At 40.2% G+C, this 18,097-nt stretch overlaps 1 protein-coding gene across 3 annotated transcripts in view; it reads left to right on the top strand.

Moving 5' to 3' along the window:
* Nucleotides 1-18,097, top strand: part of BEND7 (BEN domain containing 7) — a 51,697-nt gene that overhangs the window by 16,175 nt on the left and 17,425 nt on the right. Inside the window, exons 3-6 of one of the 3 annotated variants that reach the window (XR_005258977.1) lie at nt 1,425-1,724; nt 7,397-7,519; nt 9,977-10,242; nt 15,234-15,455. Coding sequence is in view for 2 of the 3 variants with exons in the window: in XM_038154191.1 (XP_038010119.1) it covers nt 1,425-1,724; nt 7,397-7,519; nt 9,977-10,242; nt 15,230-15,455 (915 nt within the window). In the remaining variant the exon portion in view is untranslated. Of the gene's footprint in view, nt 1-1,424; nt 1,725-7,396; nt 7,520-9,976; nt 10,243-15,229; nt 15,456-18,097 lie in introns of all 3 variants that reach the window. The other 2 variants (XM_038154191.1, XM_038154193.1) reach the window with 2 other exon arrangements.

The following is an 18,097-nucleotide window of genomic DNA, read 5'->3' as shown; positions in this document are numbered from 1 at the left end:
GCAGGAGATGCTGGGATCCAGCAGAGGTTGGAGCACATTGCTCAGCTCCTCTCCCCTTCTGCTTATTCTCCTCGTAGAACAAAACCTCCCTCTTTTGTGTGTTCAGTACACTGGGCTTGCAGCAGTCTCAGTCCCTGTGTTGTGGAGGGGTTTGCTGCTCTTTTAGCTGTCTGGTTTAGCTGCTACCTAAACGTGCACCTAAGTTTAGGCAACTGAATGGTGCTATTGAGTTGATAAAATTGTTCACATGCCTGGAATTTAGCACACTTGCAAGTACCTTGTTGAACCAGAGACGGCACACCTTGCATTTTGGCTTTTTGGAGAGTAGTTTTTTTTTTTCTTCTAAAGTTCCTTTCGTACAGTTGCTTTTCCAAAAACAGGTTTATTTAGGGAGGTCGGAATATAAATTGAGTCGAGGATACCAGGCATTATTGTATTAAGTATTCTATAAATGAAGGTTGATTCATCAGTTTCTAGATCTTACTTATAACATTTGCTTAGGATATTTGATTTTTCTATTATCAGTTGGAAAACCAGAAGCTTCTTTCTTCAGAAAGGGCAATGAACACTTCCTTATTACTCATGAAATGTAATGTATGCTTTTACAAGCAAAACAGCTACTATCTGCCCAAAACACATCTATTCATTGTGCAATCAGCAGTTTCATATGTAAAATTAATACCTAAATGATGCCAGGCATATTAAGTATGTAACTTTTATTATTTAAATGCCCTGAATTTATTTGGAACAGTCACATTTTTCTGGTATATATTTTCATTTTCTTTTTAGAATCTGTGTTTTGAAGACATCCAGCAATTCAGCTATCTGCAGTTACACACATATTAGCTAGTGTTTAATTTATTCCTGGATAATCCAGTATTACTCAATGCTGTGGAATAAAGAACTAATTCTGTTCATTAAAATCAATAGATGCAGTGCTGTTCTGCATGTGTGTGGTGTGGTGCTTTCTGTCCTTTATTTTTATTTTTTTGTGGGATCTATCCTTTAGCATACAGCAAACTGATATATAAAGGGTCTGATCCTTTGGGCTTTACTCAGGGAAAATATCCACTGATGTCAATGGCTGAATAGGATCAGTCTCTTAAAAGGACAGTTTATTTAAAATTGCTGTAGCTATTATTATTTCCTTCTGGCAAAAAAAAAAATCTTACTCATCAAAGCCTTAGAAATAACATCAAGAAAGCCAAGTTCAGCAGGTCTTTCAGGCACGAGAGCTGTCAGCCATGGCTGTGTGAAGGCATAGCCTGGTACATCCCAACAACCATTCAACCATCCCTTTTCTTTCTTGTTGTTATTTATTTATTTATTTGCTCCAACTCTTATTGGCATCTAAAAACCACTAATTGCTACCCATTACTGTTTTTGCTAATTTACAGTGATAACTGTGGCTCTGTTTTCATTAGGAGATGAAAGCCGGGAAATTAAAAAACAAATTACAGGGATGAGAAGATTACTGAATGACAGCACTGGAAGAATCTATCAACGAGTTGGCAAAGAAGGAGAAAAACTGAAGGAGGAGCCCCAAGATTTAGACTTAGCCTGGGCCCAGCGCCTGAATCCCCCTGCGGAGTCCCAGGCGAGCCTTCACCCGTCCCAGAGCGGAGCATGGAATGAGTTACCACCCCAAGCCAGCCATTTTTCAGGGCAATACGGAACTCGATCCAAAACATTCCAAAATCAGGCTCGAAATGTGGCATCCAATGGTATGACCGCTGAGAATGGTGCCTTCCCCCCCCCCCCTTGTTCTCTACTACATATCTGCCTTTGTTGTGATGATATATTGTAGCACTGCACTGAAAGCAGTTATAGTTCAGAGTCTACAAAATGAGCACATAGTTATCACTTCAAAAAGGTGTGAAAGTGGGCACTGTACATTCTGCTACCATCTGTCTTAGCTTTTAAAATGGTGATAGGATGGAATTACTCAATGCCTTTACAAGCTTAATTTCTATACAGTACTTACTAAAACAGCTTTTGTCATTGTTATTAAATTCATGGCTAATTAAATGTCAACCTCTACCACTCCTCTTTGCTGTGAGTAATGTAGCACTGTTGTGACACCACTTGTGGAGCAGGATTCTACTGCCTTTCATAAGGGGATGGCATCAGCCTTATAACAGGCCACTGAACTGCAGGTACAAAATTCCATCACAGCCTTAGGCTTTTATTCCAATGAGACTATTGGAGAAAAGAGATGATGGAGTCTACCTGTGAACAGCATGTTCTAGAGTGTGGCCAATCCAGTACTGGCAGAGAATTCTGCCCTGAAGTAGATGGCAGTGTGCCTTTAAAATGCCTTTTTTCTTATTAAGTCCCAGAGAATGGAAGTTTTACTGCCAGATTAAAAAACTCTGCTGTCAAAACCCCACCATAACAATCTACTAAATATGGAAGGACCTAAAATTCTTCACATCTCCTTCTTTGTCCTCAGAGGCCCTGGGCATTGGCAGGGACAGTTCTCTGCATGCACAGAAGTGCCCAAGCCTGCATAGATTAGGTGCCTTGTTCCCAAATCCAGAAAGTAGGTGGAGCAGCACCTCTATCCCCTCAGGGGCCTGATTCAGCATGTGAGCTAAAAGGTGTTGACAGGATTTGGCCCTATATGCAAAAAAATGTCAGCTTTGATTTTTTGGATGTGGAGGAAGGATTCAGTTGACTTACGATCTCTTACAGGTTTGAAGTGGTCAATGGGACATGGAAGGGTCAGGTTGAGCAACCTTTTGGGCTGGACAGGAGAAATGCCCAGGCTCCCAGCCCTTGGGGGAGCACCCCAGGAGGCACCTCCCTTTGCAGCTGTCCTGCTGCTGAAAGGAATGCAATCTTTTGGGTTATTACATAAAGGAGGGTGTGGCCCTCTCTTCTGGCCGCCTTTGAAAAGACAATCTGCATAGCAGTTGGGTTTGAGGTGTCTGCCTCCGTGGGGTGTTGAGATCCTGACTGCTGCTTGGGCTCCAAAGCCTGGTCTCTAGGGAAGAAAAACTTTTGATGCATTTCTGAACAGTGAGTAAGCCCTGAATCTGCTCCTCACCCAGTACACAGCTCTTCTGGGCATTTTAACAGCCTGATTCCCCCCATCCCTTGCATTGAGAGCCTGAGCATCAAACTCAGTATTTTAGATGTTATTCAGAGGATGGACAAAGTTATTAAAAGCTGGGTGTAGAAATGCTGAGCAGTACTTCAAGGGAGATAATACTCCTTGGTTCTTACCATGGTGTTTAAGTTACCAGAACAAAACTGCCAGACATAGTGTTATTACCTGGGGCTGTCAGGCTTGAATCATCACTGGGGAAATCTTCAGGCATCTGTAGTAGGTGATCTGAGTCCAGAAACTCTTTCTGTCCACTGTGGATAGATACTCTGTAAAAAAATGAAGATATATATGTTGTGGCCATCTGAATTGTTCAAAGTTGAATGTAATAGACACATCATGTCCATCTCAGAGGTGCACTTAGCTACTCACAGGGTAAGGTGGTTCAGGGAGAGGCTGCAATAAATGTTTAGTAGGTGCTGGTATAGAAAACATTCACAAGAAAGCAGTGATGCCTGGAAGAGGGTATCTAGAACAGAGAGTAAGAGAAATAAAGTAGGTATTTATTAAAAAGGCCTTCAAAGGATCTACCTGGGCAGTACAAGAGTCTGGCCAAGGCTACACCCAAGATGGATGATGGGTCACGAGTTTTTTACACTTTTATAAGTTTGGTCTATTTACATATTGGGGTTAATTGTTCAATCACAGCTGCAGGTAATGAAGTCACATTCTCCTAGTTTTGCTCCCCCCAGTTTGCTTTTGTTTATACTTTCTGGGGCCTGGAGCTGCAGGGGCTGGAAAAGGATTGTTTTGTCTTACTAAACTGTGAAGAGAACTTTCTAACACTCTTTATGAATTTCAGAGTTATATACTAATGCAGTACAGAATCTGAAAAATGTGAGAGCTAAAGCTTAAGGCATCAACTAAAATAAAAGAGGAACAGAGCAAGCCTAGACATTGCTGCAAAAGAGGGAAGAGTAGGAACATACTTGAACACCAAAGGGATTTATTCCAAACCAGACTTAAGGTGGTGGTTCTACAAGTCAGGGTGTTAGGTGGACATCTGTGACCCACTGTTTTTAGTGGAAGCCACCTGTGACTACAAACAATGAGCACCATGTCTGTCCTATTATAGACAGTAAACTCACACTTGAGTTTCATTTCCTGTGTTCTGTACCAAATCCAGCAGTGATGCAGCAGCTGAATTGCTTTTGGGTTGCATCAAGATCTTTTTCACTGGGTAGTTCTTGCATGCTTTTCCAGTATAAAGTGGTAGCAGTGTTAGTTACAGTGAGTGAATTCCCTCTCAGCAGATCCAGCTGGAAGAAGACACTGTCCTGGGCTACTTACCACTCACATGGGGGAAGCAACTCATGTACTTGTGTCATCTCCTTCTCTCAGTCACACAGGCAGGTATCAAATTTGCCTGCTGGCCAGCTTCCAAAGACAGGGAGATGACTCTTTAAAGACTCCTTCATAAAAATAAAAAGTCTGATCTCCTTTTAAAATTAAAAATTGATTTATAACAGTTGAAAAGGGTTGCTTTTGTCCTCTAAAAATGATAAAGATAGTGCTTAGAACAATGACTGAGAGCACTCTACTAGATATTTCTTACAACACAATAACTGATCAGAAGAGGGAGGATAGAAAGAAAATAAAAAACCCTCATGAATATGTAAAGAGTCAGTAGAACCCTGCTTTGATTTAAAATATTGGTGGTCTCTTTTCCCATTCCCAGTACCTATGGTAGATTTACATGGGTAATTTCTATCAATGCTAATGGGGATTATAAAGTAAATCCCCTATGCCTCAATGGGAAAATAGACCCTGTGGTTTTCCATCAGGAGCCTGTGTGCCTGTGTGTTTTCATTAGGAACATGTTATATTGCAACAGGAGAGATGCACAGGTATTTACTGATACAATTTGTTCAAGTTTTCACGTGCGATTCACCATGATGTAGAGCTTTCGTTAAGAAGGAAACAAAAGCCACCTGCCCTGTTGCCCCCCAGAGTCTTTCAGATATTTCCAGAAGAAAACACTTCCAGAAGCCCTCAAGAGAAAGGACAGGCTTTATCCCGAGGATTTTTTAGTCTAAAACAACTCAGAAAGGACTGAGGGAAGGATGGTGTTACTTTGTATTCATCTGTTAATAAAACTCATCTAAGTTCTGGGGCTCCCGTTTCTGGGGTGCCTGCTTATTTTACTGAAAGGTAGAGTTATGCTGGTGCTATTAAATTATAAGTGGTCTTGAAATTCATCTACTTTAAAGTCTACTTAAAACATGTAGGTGAAGGGTATTGGTGGAGCCCAGTTGAGGGATTCTGATTAATCTGCTGCAAAGCTAAAGATAACATTTTTTTTTTCCTCTGTACCTGTAACAATGGGCTAAACATTATATGGGCCATTGAAAAGGTAAAATCCCATCCATGCCCCAAGGAACTTCCAATGAATAGACTGTGTACAAAGGAAGGGTGAGATCAAACTAGGCAGAGTCCCGCTGAGTCAGAAACCTTTTTGTTTCATTTTGAGATTCTCAGCCTGTTTTCCAAATAACTTTTTCATATAAAAACAGTTTTATTTGCATCTGAAACCTTAGAGAGATGAAGCTAGTGGTTCTATTGCATTTGCATTTGCTAGATTTGTAGGGATTTTGTTAACTACTCCATTTATCTTAACACAGTTTTAACAGATTTTATCCATGTATGATATTTTAAAATACCAAAATTTGTAATTGCAGTAGTGTGGAGTATCTCAATATCTGAGGAACAGAGGAGTGTGACACCCAGAAGATGTCAGCTGTCTTTAAGTGATGCATTAGTTTAGCTTTACAAATAGCTCACCTCTGGAGTGTGACCACGAGCTTGCTCAAGTCTGATAGATGTTGCTTCAGGTCTGAAGGACTGTATGGAAGGAAGGAGGCAGAGAACAAGTGCCTAGTGGTGGCCAGATTTTCAGTTATTTCAAATGAGGATTAAAGTCAGGGGATCTTTGTGGGTCTGACATCAGGGATCTCTGATGAAAGAACACAACCCAAACCTAAAAGTATTAATGGTTTGGCTTCAGAGGAAAGCAGAAGTAATAATGAAAAATGTGAAGCCTTATAAGTGGAGATTAAATTAATTGCTTCTGTTCACTTTAGCTAGGTAATGATTAAAGGACACCTGGTAAGTGTCAGGCTGCAGAAGAAAAAGGGAAATACACTGACAAGTGAGGTTATTTTGTTAGGTGCATTTGTACCTATCTTCATGAAATGGTCATCCCTCCTCCTGCAGTCTTAAGCAGTAAAATAGCCATCAATTGAAATGGCTCTAAGGACATTTGGAAAGGAAGGGAGGTGCATCCCATCTAGCCTCAGCTTCAACCAGATACTGTTAGGTGTTTTGTTGAATTTTGAAATTTTTATTTGCAGCTAGGGATAGCTGTGTAGGAATACAGCTGTCTTAAGCTAAAGTGCAGGATACAACTATCCTGCAAAGTTTGAAATCCCTCAACTGTTACAGCCCATTCTAATTCAGAACAAAAAATGCAAAATTTCTGGAAAGTAAAGCAGTAATAAAAGCACTGCTGAGGGCTAGAACTTACTAGAACTATGTAAGTTGAGTTAAACACTGATAAGAATTACTAGAGAAAAGGAATCTCTTGAACTATTATATTAATTTTTGAAGGGAAACTCTGGAAAGCCTATCTTGTAGGTCACAGTGGTGGAAAACATCATAGAAAACAATCCCACCCTAGCAAGCAGAAGAGCAGATTTGAAAGCTTTCATTGCTGATGGTTCTTTTCTGTCCTGTTGGTTGTCTTTTTTTTTTTTTCTCCAAGTAGGGTATTTTATTTTCATTCTCTCTCTTCACATGGTAAATAATCACTTGTAAGATTCAAGCAGTATAAAAATTCCTAGCCCCTCATTTTATGTACAGTACAAACCTTTATTGCACAGACTGTCTTCATTCTTTGTAAGACTGTTCCAGGAGATGGGCTTTTATTTGTGTGTGTGATAAAATAAGTATGTTTGTAATGAGGTTTGGTGCTTTTGTTATTCAAGATGAACCAGCCTGACAATAGAAAGCCCTGATGTGAGGAGTGCATTTTATTCACACTCTAAGCAGTCTTCTCCAGCCCATGTAACATTGAATCCCAACTCAATATCATTGCACATATTAGTAATTGAGTAAAAACTAGTGGTCCCTTCCTCTTAAAAGGAATCAGGTTGAAAATTACTTCCTTTCATGCTTTTGATCTCATTTTACAATCTGGTATATTGATCATAGCTTCAAACACCTGCCATTTGTTGTCTGGGTGATTTTGTGTGGCTTCTATCTCACCCATTTCATTCCACTCTCTTTCAGGAGAAATTCCTATGGTGAATTCATCAGTTGGACCAAACTGCTGTACGTGTAATTGCCAGTCGACCCTGCAGGCAATTCTTCAGGAGCTCAAGACCATGCGAAAATTGATGCAGCTGCAAGCAGGTACAGTGACCAGTCCTGTATGTGCATACTTGTGGCAAGCATCGAGTTGAGGATGGCCCAGCTTGATGCAGGGGTGTTGGATGAGATGGTCTTTGGAAGTCCCTTCCAAACCCAAACTGTTATATGATTCTGTGATCTTCCTGTTAGGGAATGGTCTAGGGGATTAAAGTCTGTGTGGCCACTCAGGAAAACCTGGATTGTTTCCTGCTCTCCTGACAGTCAAAGTCAAATTTTCACAGGTTTCTTGGAAATGCAACTTCTGCTTTTCAGATCCTTACCTGACACAAGGATTTTATCTTGTAGCCTTTTAAGGCTAAATTGAAAATAAAATTAATGTGATCAGATATGTAATGAGAGCTGAGTGGGCAGGTCAGTATGCCCACTTTGTTTATTTTTCATGGTGTATTGATTCAGGGGTGCCAAATGCTACCTCACCTGTGTTCTGCTTACCACTTCACTACTCTTAGGGGTAAGAAAAATAAAATTTGAAGGTAGCTGAAAGTTACCAAACAGTTCTTCATTCAAACCTGTTTTAGCTCTGTGGTAGTCTCAGCTGAGCTAGCTACTGCATGTTGTGGCCTCCACCCTTCCTCTGGCTGTGAAGTACCAGCTTTCAGTGTGTGTACCAGCAATAATTTGTTCACTGGGGAAAATTACTGAGTCTAGTTTTCTCCTAGGTTGGGAGCTGAAACAGAACAGTGCAGAGCCAGAGGAGTAGTTGAGCCAGCAAGATAATGAGAACGTGGTAGGTAGAGTTAAGTCATCATAGGCTGATGTGAAGCTGCAGATTCTGTGCTACGTAAAAATTAGTGTTAATACTAATGAGGAGATAGAGATGTTGGAGATTTTGTCAGCTGACTTGCCTATCCAGCATGAGTGATAGAGACTGGAGCCATGGAGGCTTCTCTTGTGGAGAGGCTGGATAAGACCTCTGTAAGAAAAGGGAGTGTTGAGTAATTAACTGAAGTATGGGTGGAGTGAAGGGCTGACTAAACTCCTTGTCTCCACGGTGTATAATGTTTGAGTGAGTGATGGGAACAATCAGACAGGTTTTGTAATATCAGTTGACACACATAAAAATGTTTTTCTAGAAGTCATCTGTTTACAAAGAAGAACACAAAAGCCCAGTTTTACAATTTTTGCTGGTACATGGGATTTTTTTATGCAATCACACCAATTTCATTGAAATCACATGGGCAATTGAAAAATGGCTTGTGAGTGAGAGTTAGAAAACTGGGGTCTATGCCAAAAGCGCTGACTCCTCAGTAGCAGAGCATTTCTTATTTATTATGTATCTACAGAGTAAGTACCTTTGTTAATTCATGAATCTTTTGATTCACTTGGAATACTTCATATTTTCTGAAATTACGGTTTTGCAGAGAAAAAAAGTCATTTGGCATTTTTGTTGCTAAAAGAAAAAAAAACCAACTTAAATTCAAACCTGTAAGTGAAAGTGTAATAACTTATTTTAGTATTCAAACACCCTACTGTCTTAATTATAAACTACACATCACAGTCTTGTAAATCCCTGCCAAAAATGAAATATTCCAGAAATATTTTAATAAACAATAGTCTGAGGTTTGTTTTCTTCCTGAAGCTTTGTAGATGAGGATTTTTTGTAGCTTGCTCTTATCTTGAATGGGTTTGATCTGCATGTAGAGCACTTCTGGCTTTTTCTTTGTTTGCTTTGACCTTGATCTTAGTGATTTATCCCCAAACATAATGGTATCTTGATAGCATTCTTCTGGAGGGCTTGTTCATATTGGTACAGGTTCAGGATTGGTGCCTTAATTTATACAAATGATTGTGAATACTGGAAAATGCAAAATATTGATAAATGTAAAATATGGTTTCTTGTATTTCAGAGGTAATACATGTCAGCTTTTGTGTATGAGCAAAACAAACTGATGGAACTTTGGGTTACTTTTTTCCCTCAGAAATTAAACTATTGAATAGTGTTTTCACTCATTCTTGACATAATGGTACTTGAAATGTTCTTGCTGAGCTAATTAACTTGGAGACCACTGTCATAAAAATAACTGTAATTGCATTAGCACTTGTATTATCTTACTTTATCAGGAAGAGATCCTCAAAGAGTGAGATTCTCAGTCATTCAGAGGGCACACAAATTAATCATCACTTAAGTGCTTCATGTCACCAGCCATCCAGTGGGCACTAGGAAAAAGAACTGCGTATTCCTAATTTCCTTAAAATACTGTTCATCAGTATGGCTTGAAAAGCCTCACCACAGAGCTCACTGTCATTATCCCCATTGTACAGATTGGAAAATTATGCAAAGGTGATAAAACTTATTTGTTTCCCATGCACCAGCAGCCCTGAAAATCACATCACTTATCTAGAAAATAAGTTCAGTGAGTCGGTAGTTTAATGGTGCATCTGTGTGGATATTCATGGGCTTTTGTCTGTAAAATTAATGCATTAATTTCTTTCATTCAGTTGGGACTCAAAACAGACAGCAGCCTCCTGTTCCTCTGATTTGTGCACAGAAGTCAACAATATCAAGAAAGAGAAATAAAAAGAGAAAACTGCCCCTCAAAGTTGTTGAAGCAGTTTCCACGAATAAGAAACCCAGCTCTCCAGAGAATGAGAAGAGGCTGACAGCAAACTTGGAACAATCGAGTCTGCAAGCAATTGAACCCCCCCTGAAGCCAGAGACCCCTGTTTCAGGGTTTGGAATTATCCTTGAATCAGCTTCATCAGATGTAAGTTAAAATTTTAATATGCACGATTGCAAGATTTTGAAATACTGACTCATTCAGGAGAATCAGTACTCAAGTCACATTGATGCATCTTCCCACTTTTTGATAGGCTGAACAAGCAAATCTTGGGTAGGAGTGAATGGAGATGTTAGGGTTGGATGTGTGGAGTGCTCATTATGGGGTTTTGGGTCTTTTTTTTTCAACTTCCACAAGCGTGAAGTTTTCCCTTGAATTCAAGGCTCCTGGCTTTTGAGCTTTCAGTGGAAACTTGTTCTTCATCTCTGCCAATGCCAAGAGCCACGGTTGAGATGAGGAGCCGTGAAAAGTGCAAGGTGTGTAAAGCATTCACAGCCCCATCGTTGCTGATGAGCCCATGTAGTCCACACATGGCTCTTTATGCTGCCAGTGAGTATTTATGTGCTTTCCTGCTTTTCTGGTCCCACTGACTTTGGGGGAACTCCTCATCTCTAGAGAAATTCATATTCAGTCTTTGCTGAATTGGATCATTTGGTCTTGATTGCTGTGTGTGCTGGAGTAGGGCCTCAGCACTGTTGATGATGTCACTGTGACTAAAAAGGCCAAGAATATGCACTTTTCCCATAGAAAATTGCAGTAAGCATGTTTTCTTGATTCGTGTACACACTAATAAAAATTCCATGTATCTGGTGAATGATTGGCTTTGTTTAATGACCAAATTGATGTCATCCAAACCAGTTCACCGACAAGTAAACTGTTCATTAATTCCTCTAATATATTTTTAATTTTGAGCAGGCTCTTTCCAATTTCCTAAGTACTATGAGCTAGAAAAACATAATTAAATTCCGTATCAATAAGCGTAAATGAAAACAATGCAACAGATAATATTCTATCCTTCTGGAAGAGGGAACTAATAATAAAAAAGAGCAGTCAGGATAATTCAGTTACAGAGATGCAAGCCACACCACTAATTAGGTTGCAGTCTCATGCCACAGTAGTGATACAGAGTAACTAGTTTGATGCTTTTTTCAGAGAGTTTCCTTTTGTAGTACTGAGCTTAATAATGTTTGAGGTAAAGGTTTGGGGAGGACTGGTAATTTATCTCCAGTATGCAATTTGTGCTTATAATTTTTCTTTGCTTGTGGCACTCTTGTCAGCTTGAAACACGGTTTTGAAAACACTTTTGTGCTTGCAATGGAATTTAATTTGGCTTTATGAATGCGTTTCATCGCTGGACACGATTCTTTGTAGTTGCCAGTTTGACCTAAGGAAAAAAAAGAGAAAACATTTGGCTCATAAATCAGGTCTTCATCTGTCCTTCCATGCTTGAGCCCTTGCTTGCCACAACAATTGTTTGACTAAATTTACGGAACCAGAACCCCACGACAAACAAATTGATTTTGTTTTGTCTTTGGAAAGAAAACATTTGAGTTCTGAAAACTGATATAGTTAATGCAAAAATAAAATGTGACCTTAAATATTTTGAGAAGGCTTAAAGAAAGTCACTTCTTTGAGAACGAATGGCAGCATTATCTTTTTCTACTTTTTTATAAGCATCTCTGGTGTGGTCACAACCAGCATGTCTGTGTGCCTGAAAAAACCTGAAAGACATCTTACAAAGCACCATAAATGAAAGCTCCCTTGAGAATATTCCACAGGTTGTCTGTAGTGTTTGCTGTGTCATACATCACCACTGCTGCCACTGCTATTTTGCCAACATTTATTGAACTTTAAGAAGAATCCAAGTTTAATGGGTATAAAATCAGGGCTGCCAAAACCAGTGCAATTAGTGCGGACCTACTGAGATGAAATTCTGCTACTTACAGAGGTGGAAAATGTCTTGGTGAGACAAACCCTCAGTCTGGACTATGGATCAGAGAATCTGCTTTTTAAATGCAATGATCTGATTACAACTCTTAGTTGAACTTGTGTTTGTTTTACAGATGTAATATTTCATTTATAACCTAATCATTTTAATCTACATATTACAACCTACTAAAATATCTAGGATTAAATCTAATTCACTGCCTGTTAATTTTAGCACAGCAAAAGCCATTAGCATTCAGGTCTTCTTTATTTTGTTGTTCACAAATAGTTTACCCTCCAGTTCCTTCTGCCATGATCATTATCTATTAATAAGTGCTTTTTCTTTGAGAAATCACATTCAGAGTGATCATGAAGTTCAAATGGTTACTGATTGTCTTTGATTGAAGAATAGCTAACTACTAAAGGAAAGCAATAATAAATCATAGTTTTGCCTCCAAACTGTTTCACTGATAAGCAAATTGATCCCTATATTAAGAATAAAGCAATCAAAACGAAAATAATACTGACTCCTCCACACTGGTACAATGATAAGGTTTGGAATGTATTTCACAGCTGTATTGTAGGGTGGTTGGTGCACCTGCCAAAGCGTAATGCAGGTGTTCTAAGATAAGACCAGGGAAAAGAGGAGAGGAGAGGAGAGGAGAGGAGAGGAGAGGAGAGGAGAGGAGAGGAGAGGAGAGGAGAGGAGAGGAGAGGAGAGGAGAGGAGAGGAGAGGAGAGGAGAGGAGAGGAGAGGAGAGGAGAGGAGAGGAGAGGAGAGGAGAGGAGAGGAGAGGAGAGGAGACTCACTTGATTTTTCAGTACAAATATAGAAGATAATAGCAGGGCCTCATGATCCTTCTGGCTTTTTGGGTTTTGAGTAGGAGGTGTCAAAAAAGGTACCACAGGAACAACTGGCTTTTGGTGAGGGTACCAGCATAGTCTGGCCAGCAGGACCAAGGCAGTGACTGTCCCCTACTCAGCACTGGTGAGGCCTCACTTCAAATCCTGGTGTCAGTTTTGGGCTCCTCACAACAGAGACACTGAGGGTCTGGAGCATGTCCAGAGAAGGGCAATGGAGCTGGGATATTTATCCTGGAGAAAATGACACTCAGGAGGGACCTTATCAATCTCTGCAACTCCCTGACAGGAGGGTGTAGCAGGTGGGTGTCAGTCTCTTCTCCCAGCTAACAAGTGATATTACAAGAGGAAATGGCCTCACGTTGCACCACGGAAGGTTTGTTTTGGATATTGGGAAAATTTATTTTCCCCAAAATGGTTGTCAAGCGCTGGAACAGGCTGCCTGGGGAAGTGGTGGCAGTCACCATCCCTGGAGGTATTTAAAAGATATGTAAATGTGGCACTTGGGGACATGGTTTAGTGGTGGGTTAATGGCTGGAATGATGTTTAAGACTTTTTCCAACCTAAATTTTTCTGTGGTTCTATAATTTCTCTGCCCTGGGTGTCTGGATCATTGAGGTCATCTTAGATGGCTATCACAACACCAAAGAAACAGAGTAGGGCAGGTAACCTTCATCACCATGTCAGCTGCATTCTGGTTTTTGATTTCTACATGAAGTAGAATTTTTCCCAAGTTGTGAACTTGGCCTGCATTTATTTACTCTTGAAAATATTTTCTGTCACCAGAAGTTTAGAAGTAACATATTAAAAACCCATCTACGCTGGAATATTGTCAAATGTCAGTAACTGACTGTTTTGCTGGATCCAGCATTTTCAAAGTTCTTGAGGTGAAAAGCCAAATTTTCATCCAGAACAAGCTAAGGAACTACATGCTTCTTATAATTTTTTGGTGGTGTTGTTGTTTTCTGCATATTTTAAGATTCTTCATCCTGGCTTCCTAAATCTTGGTAATCTTCAGTTTTATCACACAGTGCACATCCATATCCCATGACAGTACATGCTTTGGAAATACTTACTCGCTGCAACACTCTCCATACTGATTTTTAGAAATCCATGGGAAAAGAATTACACAGCCAAATTGTTCTGAGACTGGCAGCCCTTTCTTCTGTCTAGACTCAAGATGTTCGCAGGTGATATGATGGGAGGTGGCATTTGCTCTTGCTCTGTAAACTTCTCTGAAAATGCATCCTCATTGTTGAATATATTTCATTTAGGGCAAAAAAAGGGCAAGTTCTTAGGAGCAAGGCTGTAATATTGGCTTATTTCCTCATGCCATGATCACTGATTCTTTTACCTCCTTGCCAACTTCTAAACAGTATTTTCAAAATTTTAGTTTATTCCCAATGTGTTTTCTAGATATATAATTATTCCGTGAAGAAGTCTTATCATAGGCATTGTATGGTACTCACAGGAGAAAATTCTGGAAATGCTGTTCCTGTAATTTCTGATATGTACAGACAGGGGCAGCAAAAAGACTCTTGGTAAGGGGACTTCCTCAAAAGCCTTTGTCTATTTTGGCCCTCAGTGCACTTGAGAGAAGACTCTTGTGAAATACAGCATGATTTTCTTTTCTCCTCTTCCCCTCCATTTCACCTTGGCAGTCACTTAAATCCCCGTGATTCACTGTTGAGGATTTTTGAACTGAAATAAACTGTCTGTCTAACATCATCCTCTTCTAAACATGCATTTTGGGACTATGAAAAGGAGGGACAAATGGATGCTCAGCAAGTGCTGGCTCCAGGGGCAACCTCAAACTTATCATCTGCTTATACTCATGTGGGCCATATCTTTGCTGGGTGCCCTCTTGGGAAGCCACATGGATTGGGCCAGCATCCCTGCATTTGTGCTTCTTGGAAGTGTCTGGCTGCCCCACAGCACACTCGTTCACAGCATTTGGCAGTGAAACAAGTCCATTAAATGGTTAGATAAATGTTCAAAAAGCATCACTTCGGAGCCCTGCTCTGCGATGATCCTGTGCTTTGTCATTATTACCCAACACTGAAAGGTATCTCCTGTCTTTTTGTTAGCTGTATGCCTAGAAATGATGTCAGTAGTTGTTAACTTTTGCAGACATTAGACAAGGAGTGTGATTGTTTGATTTGCCTTTTAAGGTGCTTATTCACTGATGGGGTTTGATTTCAATGAATTAGGCTGCTGTAGTCCTGAATAGCTGGGAAAAGATTCGTGGTTTGATGAAGTGATTGTAAAGTCTCACCAGATGCATGATTGAAGTAAAATAATGTCTTTGAATGCTCGTTTAATTAAAACATTTGTATTCTTTTGGTAGCCAGAAGTGCAACTTGCAGAAGGCTTTGATGTCTTCATGCCAAAATCACAGCTGGACTCTATACTATCAAACTACACTCGCTCAGGAAGTCTGCTCTTTAGGAAGCTGGTCTGTGCATTTTTTGATGACAAGACTTTGGCTAACTCTTTACCAAATGGCAAAAGGAAAAGAGGGCTCAATGACAACCGGAAAGGACTAGACCAAAATATTGTGGGTGCAATAAAAGGTATGTTTTCTGCTTTCTTTCCTATGTGTAATTAGAACATATTCTCAGCTAAGGAGAGTGTAAGGGGATTAGAATTTCTGACGTGTGTTAGGTCTATTAAAATATGCAGTCTTATTTTTATTCCCTTTCATTCACTTGTTAAAAATAGCTTCTACGGGGACAGCTTGTGTTAATTTTAAGCCAGTGATCCTGGTTTCTGAAGTCAGGCTCTAAGGTTGGAAACTCACTGTTCATGTAAGATAATTATTTTTTTCCCCCTCAGATATCAGAGATGCAAAGAAATCTTGAAAACATAATGGCAGTGTAACTGATACACTTCAATCAAGGTTCTGAGTCTTGCACTGTATTTGACTGTGTCTGCGCTGTAAATTTTTCAGTAGTTGGTGGCTGGATTAGGGAGAGATGGAGGAAGATAATACTGGCATGAGATGAGTTTGATGCTCATAAGTACAGTGGTCCTTCTCTTGGGGGAGCAAATTTCTTGGTGCGAGCACCTTCTGCTGGTTGATTTTTCCTAGCAGTCACTGCTATCTAGCTTCCAGAAGAACACATGTTCCTTCAAACTCTGTGATGACAGCATATAAAGAGCTGATATTATTAGGCCAGAGTTTCTGAACTGGATTCTATTTTGAAATCTGATATTGTAGGGACAATATCCACATTACCAAAAGACAGGCCAAAAATATGCTCTAAGAGTGGAGCTTATTTTAGAGGCTGTGACTTGTTCTCAGGTACAGATTGCTAACTTAGGAGACACAGGGCAATAAGAAGAGCTTCTGTGAGTCCATTGGCAGCAAAAGGAGGCAGGAAAATCTTCTGCAACCACTCTGTGCCAACTTTTGGACCCCTCTCCCCATGAAAGAAAGGCATTGACAAACTGGCTTGAGTCCAGTGGAGGGACCACCAAGACTTAGGACTTTACCATTTCCCTGCTTCAGTATCAAATGAGGGCAGGCTGAGAGAACTGGAGAGAGGCTCATTCAGGAGAAACCTTACTGCTGTTCACAACTACCTAATGGGATGATGTGGAGAAGTGGAGTCAGCCTCTTCTCAGAGGCACAAGAGGCACTGAACACGTGGGAAATTGCAATTTGATAAGGAGAAGCATTTTCAACGTAATGGTTGAGAAGTGCAGTAGGGGCTCAGAGGGGCTGCAGGACCTCCATCCCTGGAAATACTCAAAATGTGACTGGTCACAGGCCAGAGCCTTATGATTTAGTTGGCCATGCTTTGAGCAGCAGGCTGGGCATGGAGGCCTCCAGAGGACCCTCTCAAGTGTGCAGTTCTGCAGCAAAGTGTATGCTGTGCCTGTGTCATAGTCCTAATATATCTTACAGAGCAGCTGACAGACTTTCTTACAGTTATGCTTGTGTTTAGGTTTATATCACAAACACTGTTTTGTACCTTCTTTTCTTGAGCTCAGTAATCTGCAAAAATCTGTCTGAAGTCTCTCTATCTGTATCTCATTTTTTCTTAAAAGCTTAATAAATAAGTTAAATGAAAGAAAGAGGAGTTCAAAATTACTTCAAAAAACTCACTCTAATTTGAACAGCACTTGATAAAATAAATGTTTTACAGTAAATGCAACAGGACTACTAAAATAGCAGCTGGTACACACTGCAGAGAGCAATGTTTCTCAGTAGCTAAGATTGTACTAGTGGAGCAAATTCTGAGGCTTGGCTTAACCTCTTCTCTTCCCTTGAGTTTAAGAGAAGAAAGAAGGGACTTGTAGTTCCAACAGAAAAATTTAATCTGTGATGGTACTACTGGGTACCACTGCCATAACAGTGATCTTTATTGGCATTTAAAGTATGGCCCAAATGCTAGTGCCTAATCCCTGATAGGGAAGCCTGTCCCTAAAAGCTGTGATGGAGTAAGATGCCAAGATCTGACGTCCTGTGGGTCTTCACTCAGTCTGGCTCCAATAGCACCCTTCTTCCCTCCAAGGACCTGGGCTATCAGACACTGTGGTTTCATTTATTCCAAGAAATAACTGAGCCAGTATGAAATCTCTACAAGAACAACATCATGTTGTTTGCATTATTATCATTAGGACATTCTTCTACCACGGGCCCAGATATCCTTTAGTGGCACTTGTAGTCCTTTTCCATGACAGAGATACAAAAGGCTACATTAATGACAAAAATGGGCAGAGAATTTAAAGGAGGGACTGTTTGCTTGAAAATCACTCTTCCTGTCTGAAAACATTTTCACTGCTGTCCTTAAAAGTAATTTAATGCTTCTGCAACAGAATGATTAGCCAGGGAGCAATTCTCTCTTTTGACTTTGGGTATTCAGTAGCACTTGTTCTCTCAGTTGCAGTGTTTCTCCTGGGCAATCAGCTTCTCTTGTTAGTCTTTCACTCAGAACTGGGAAAAAAGTAAAAAAGATGAAAAAATAAAACTAGTCAGAAGCACTTATTTTTCCTTTGAGCTGTTGACTGGAAATTCAGCTAGTGAAATCCTTCCCTGCAGAAATCAATGAGCTGTGTTCAGATATAAGTGTGATGTGTCCCTCAGGTATCCATAGTGGGACCAGTACAATTTAATATTTACATCAGTGACATAGGCACTGGTTTCTAGGGCACCCTCAGCAAGTTTGCAGATGACACCAGGCTGAGTGGTGTGGTTGGTTGACAGGAG

The sequence above is a fragment of the Motacilla alba genome, chromosome 1A (genome assembly GCF_015832195.1).
Source record: "Motacilla alba alba isolate MOTALB_02 chromosome 1A, Motacilla_alba_V1.0_pri, whole genome shotgun sequence".
NCBI lineage: Eukaryota > Metazoa > Chordata > Aves > Passeriformes > Motacillidae > Motacilla > Motacilla alba.
Note: the sequence above shows the minus strand (reverse complement) of the source record. Positions and strands in the feature narration are given on the sequence as shown.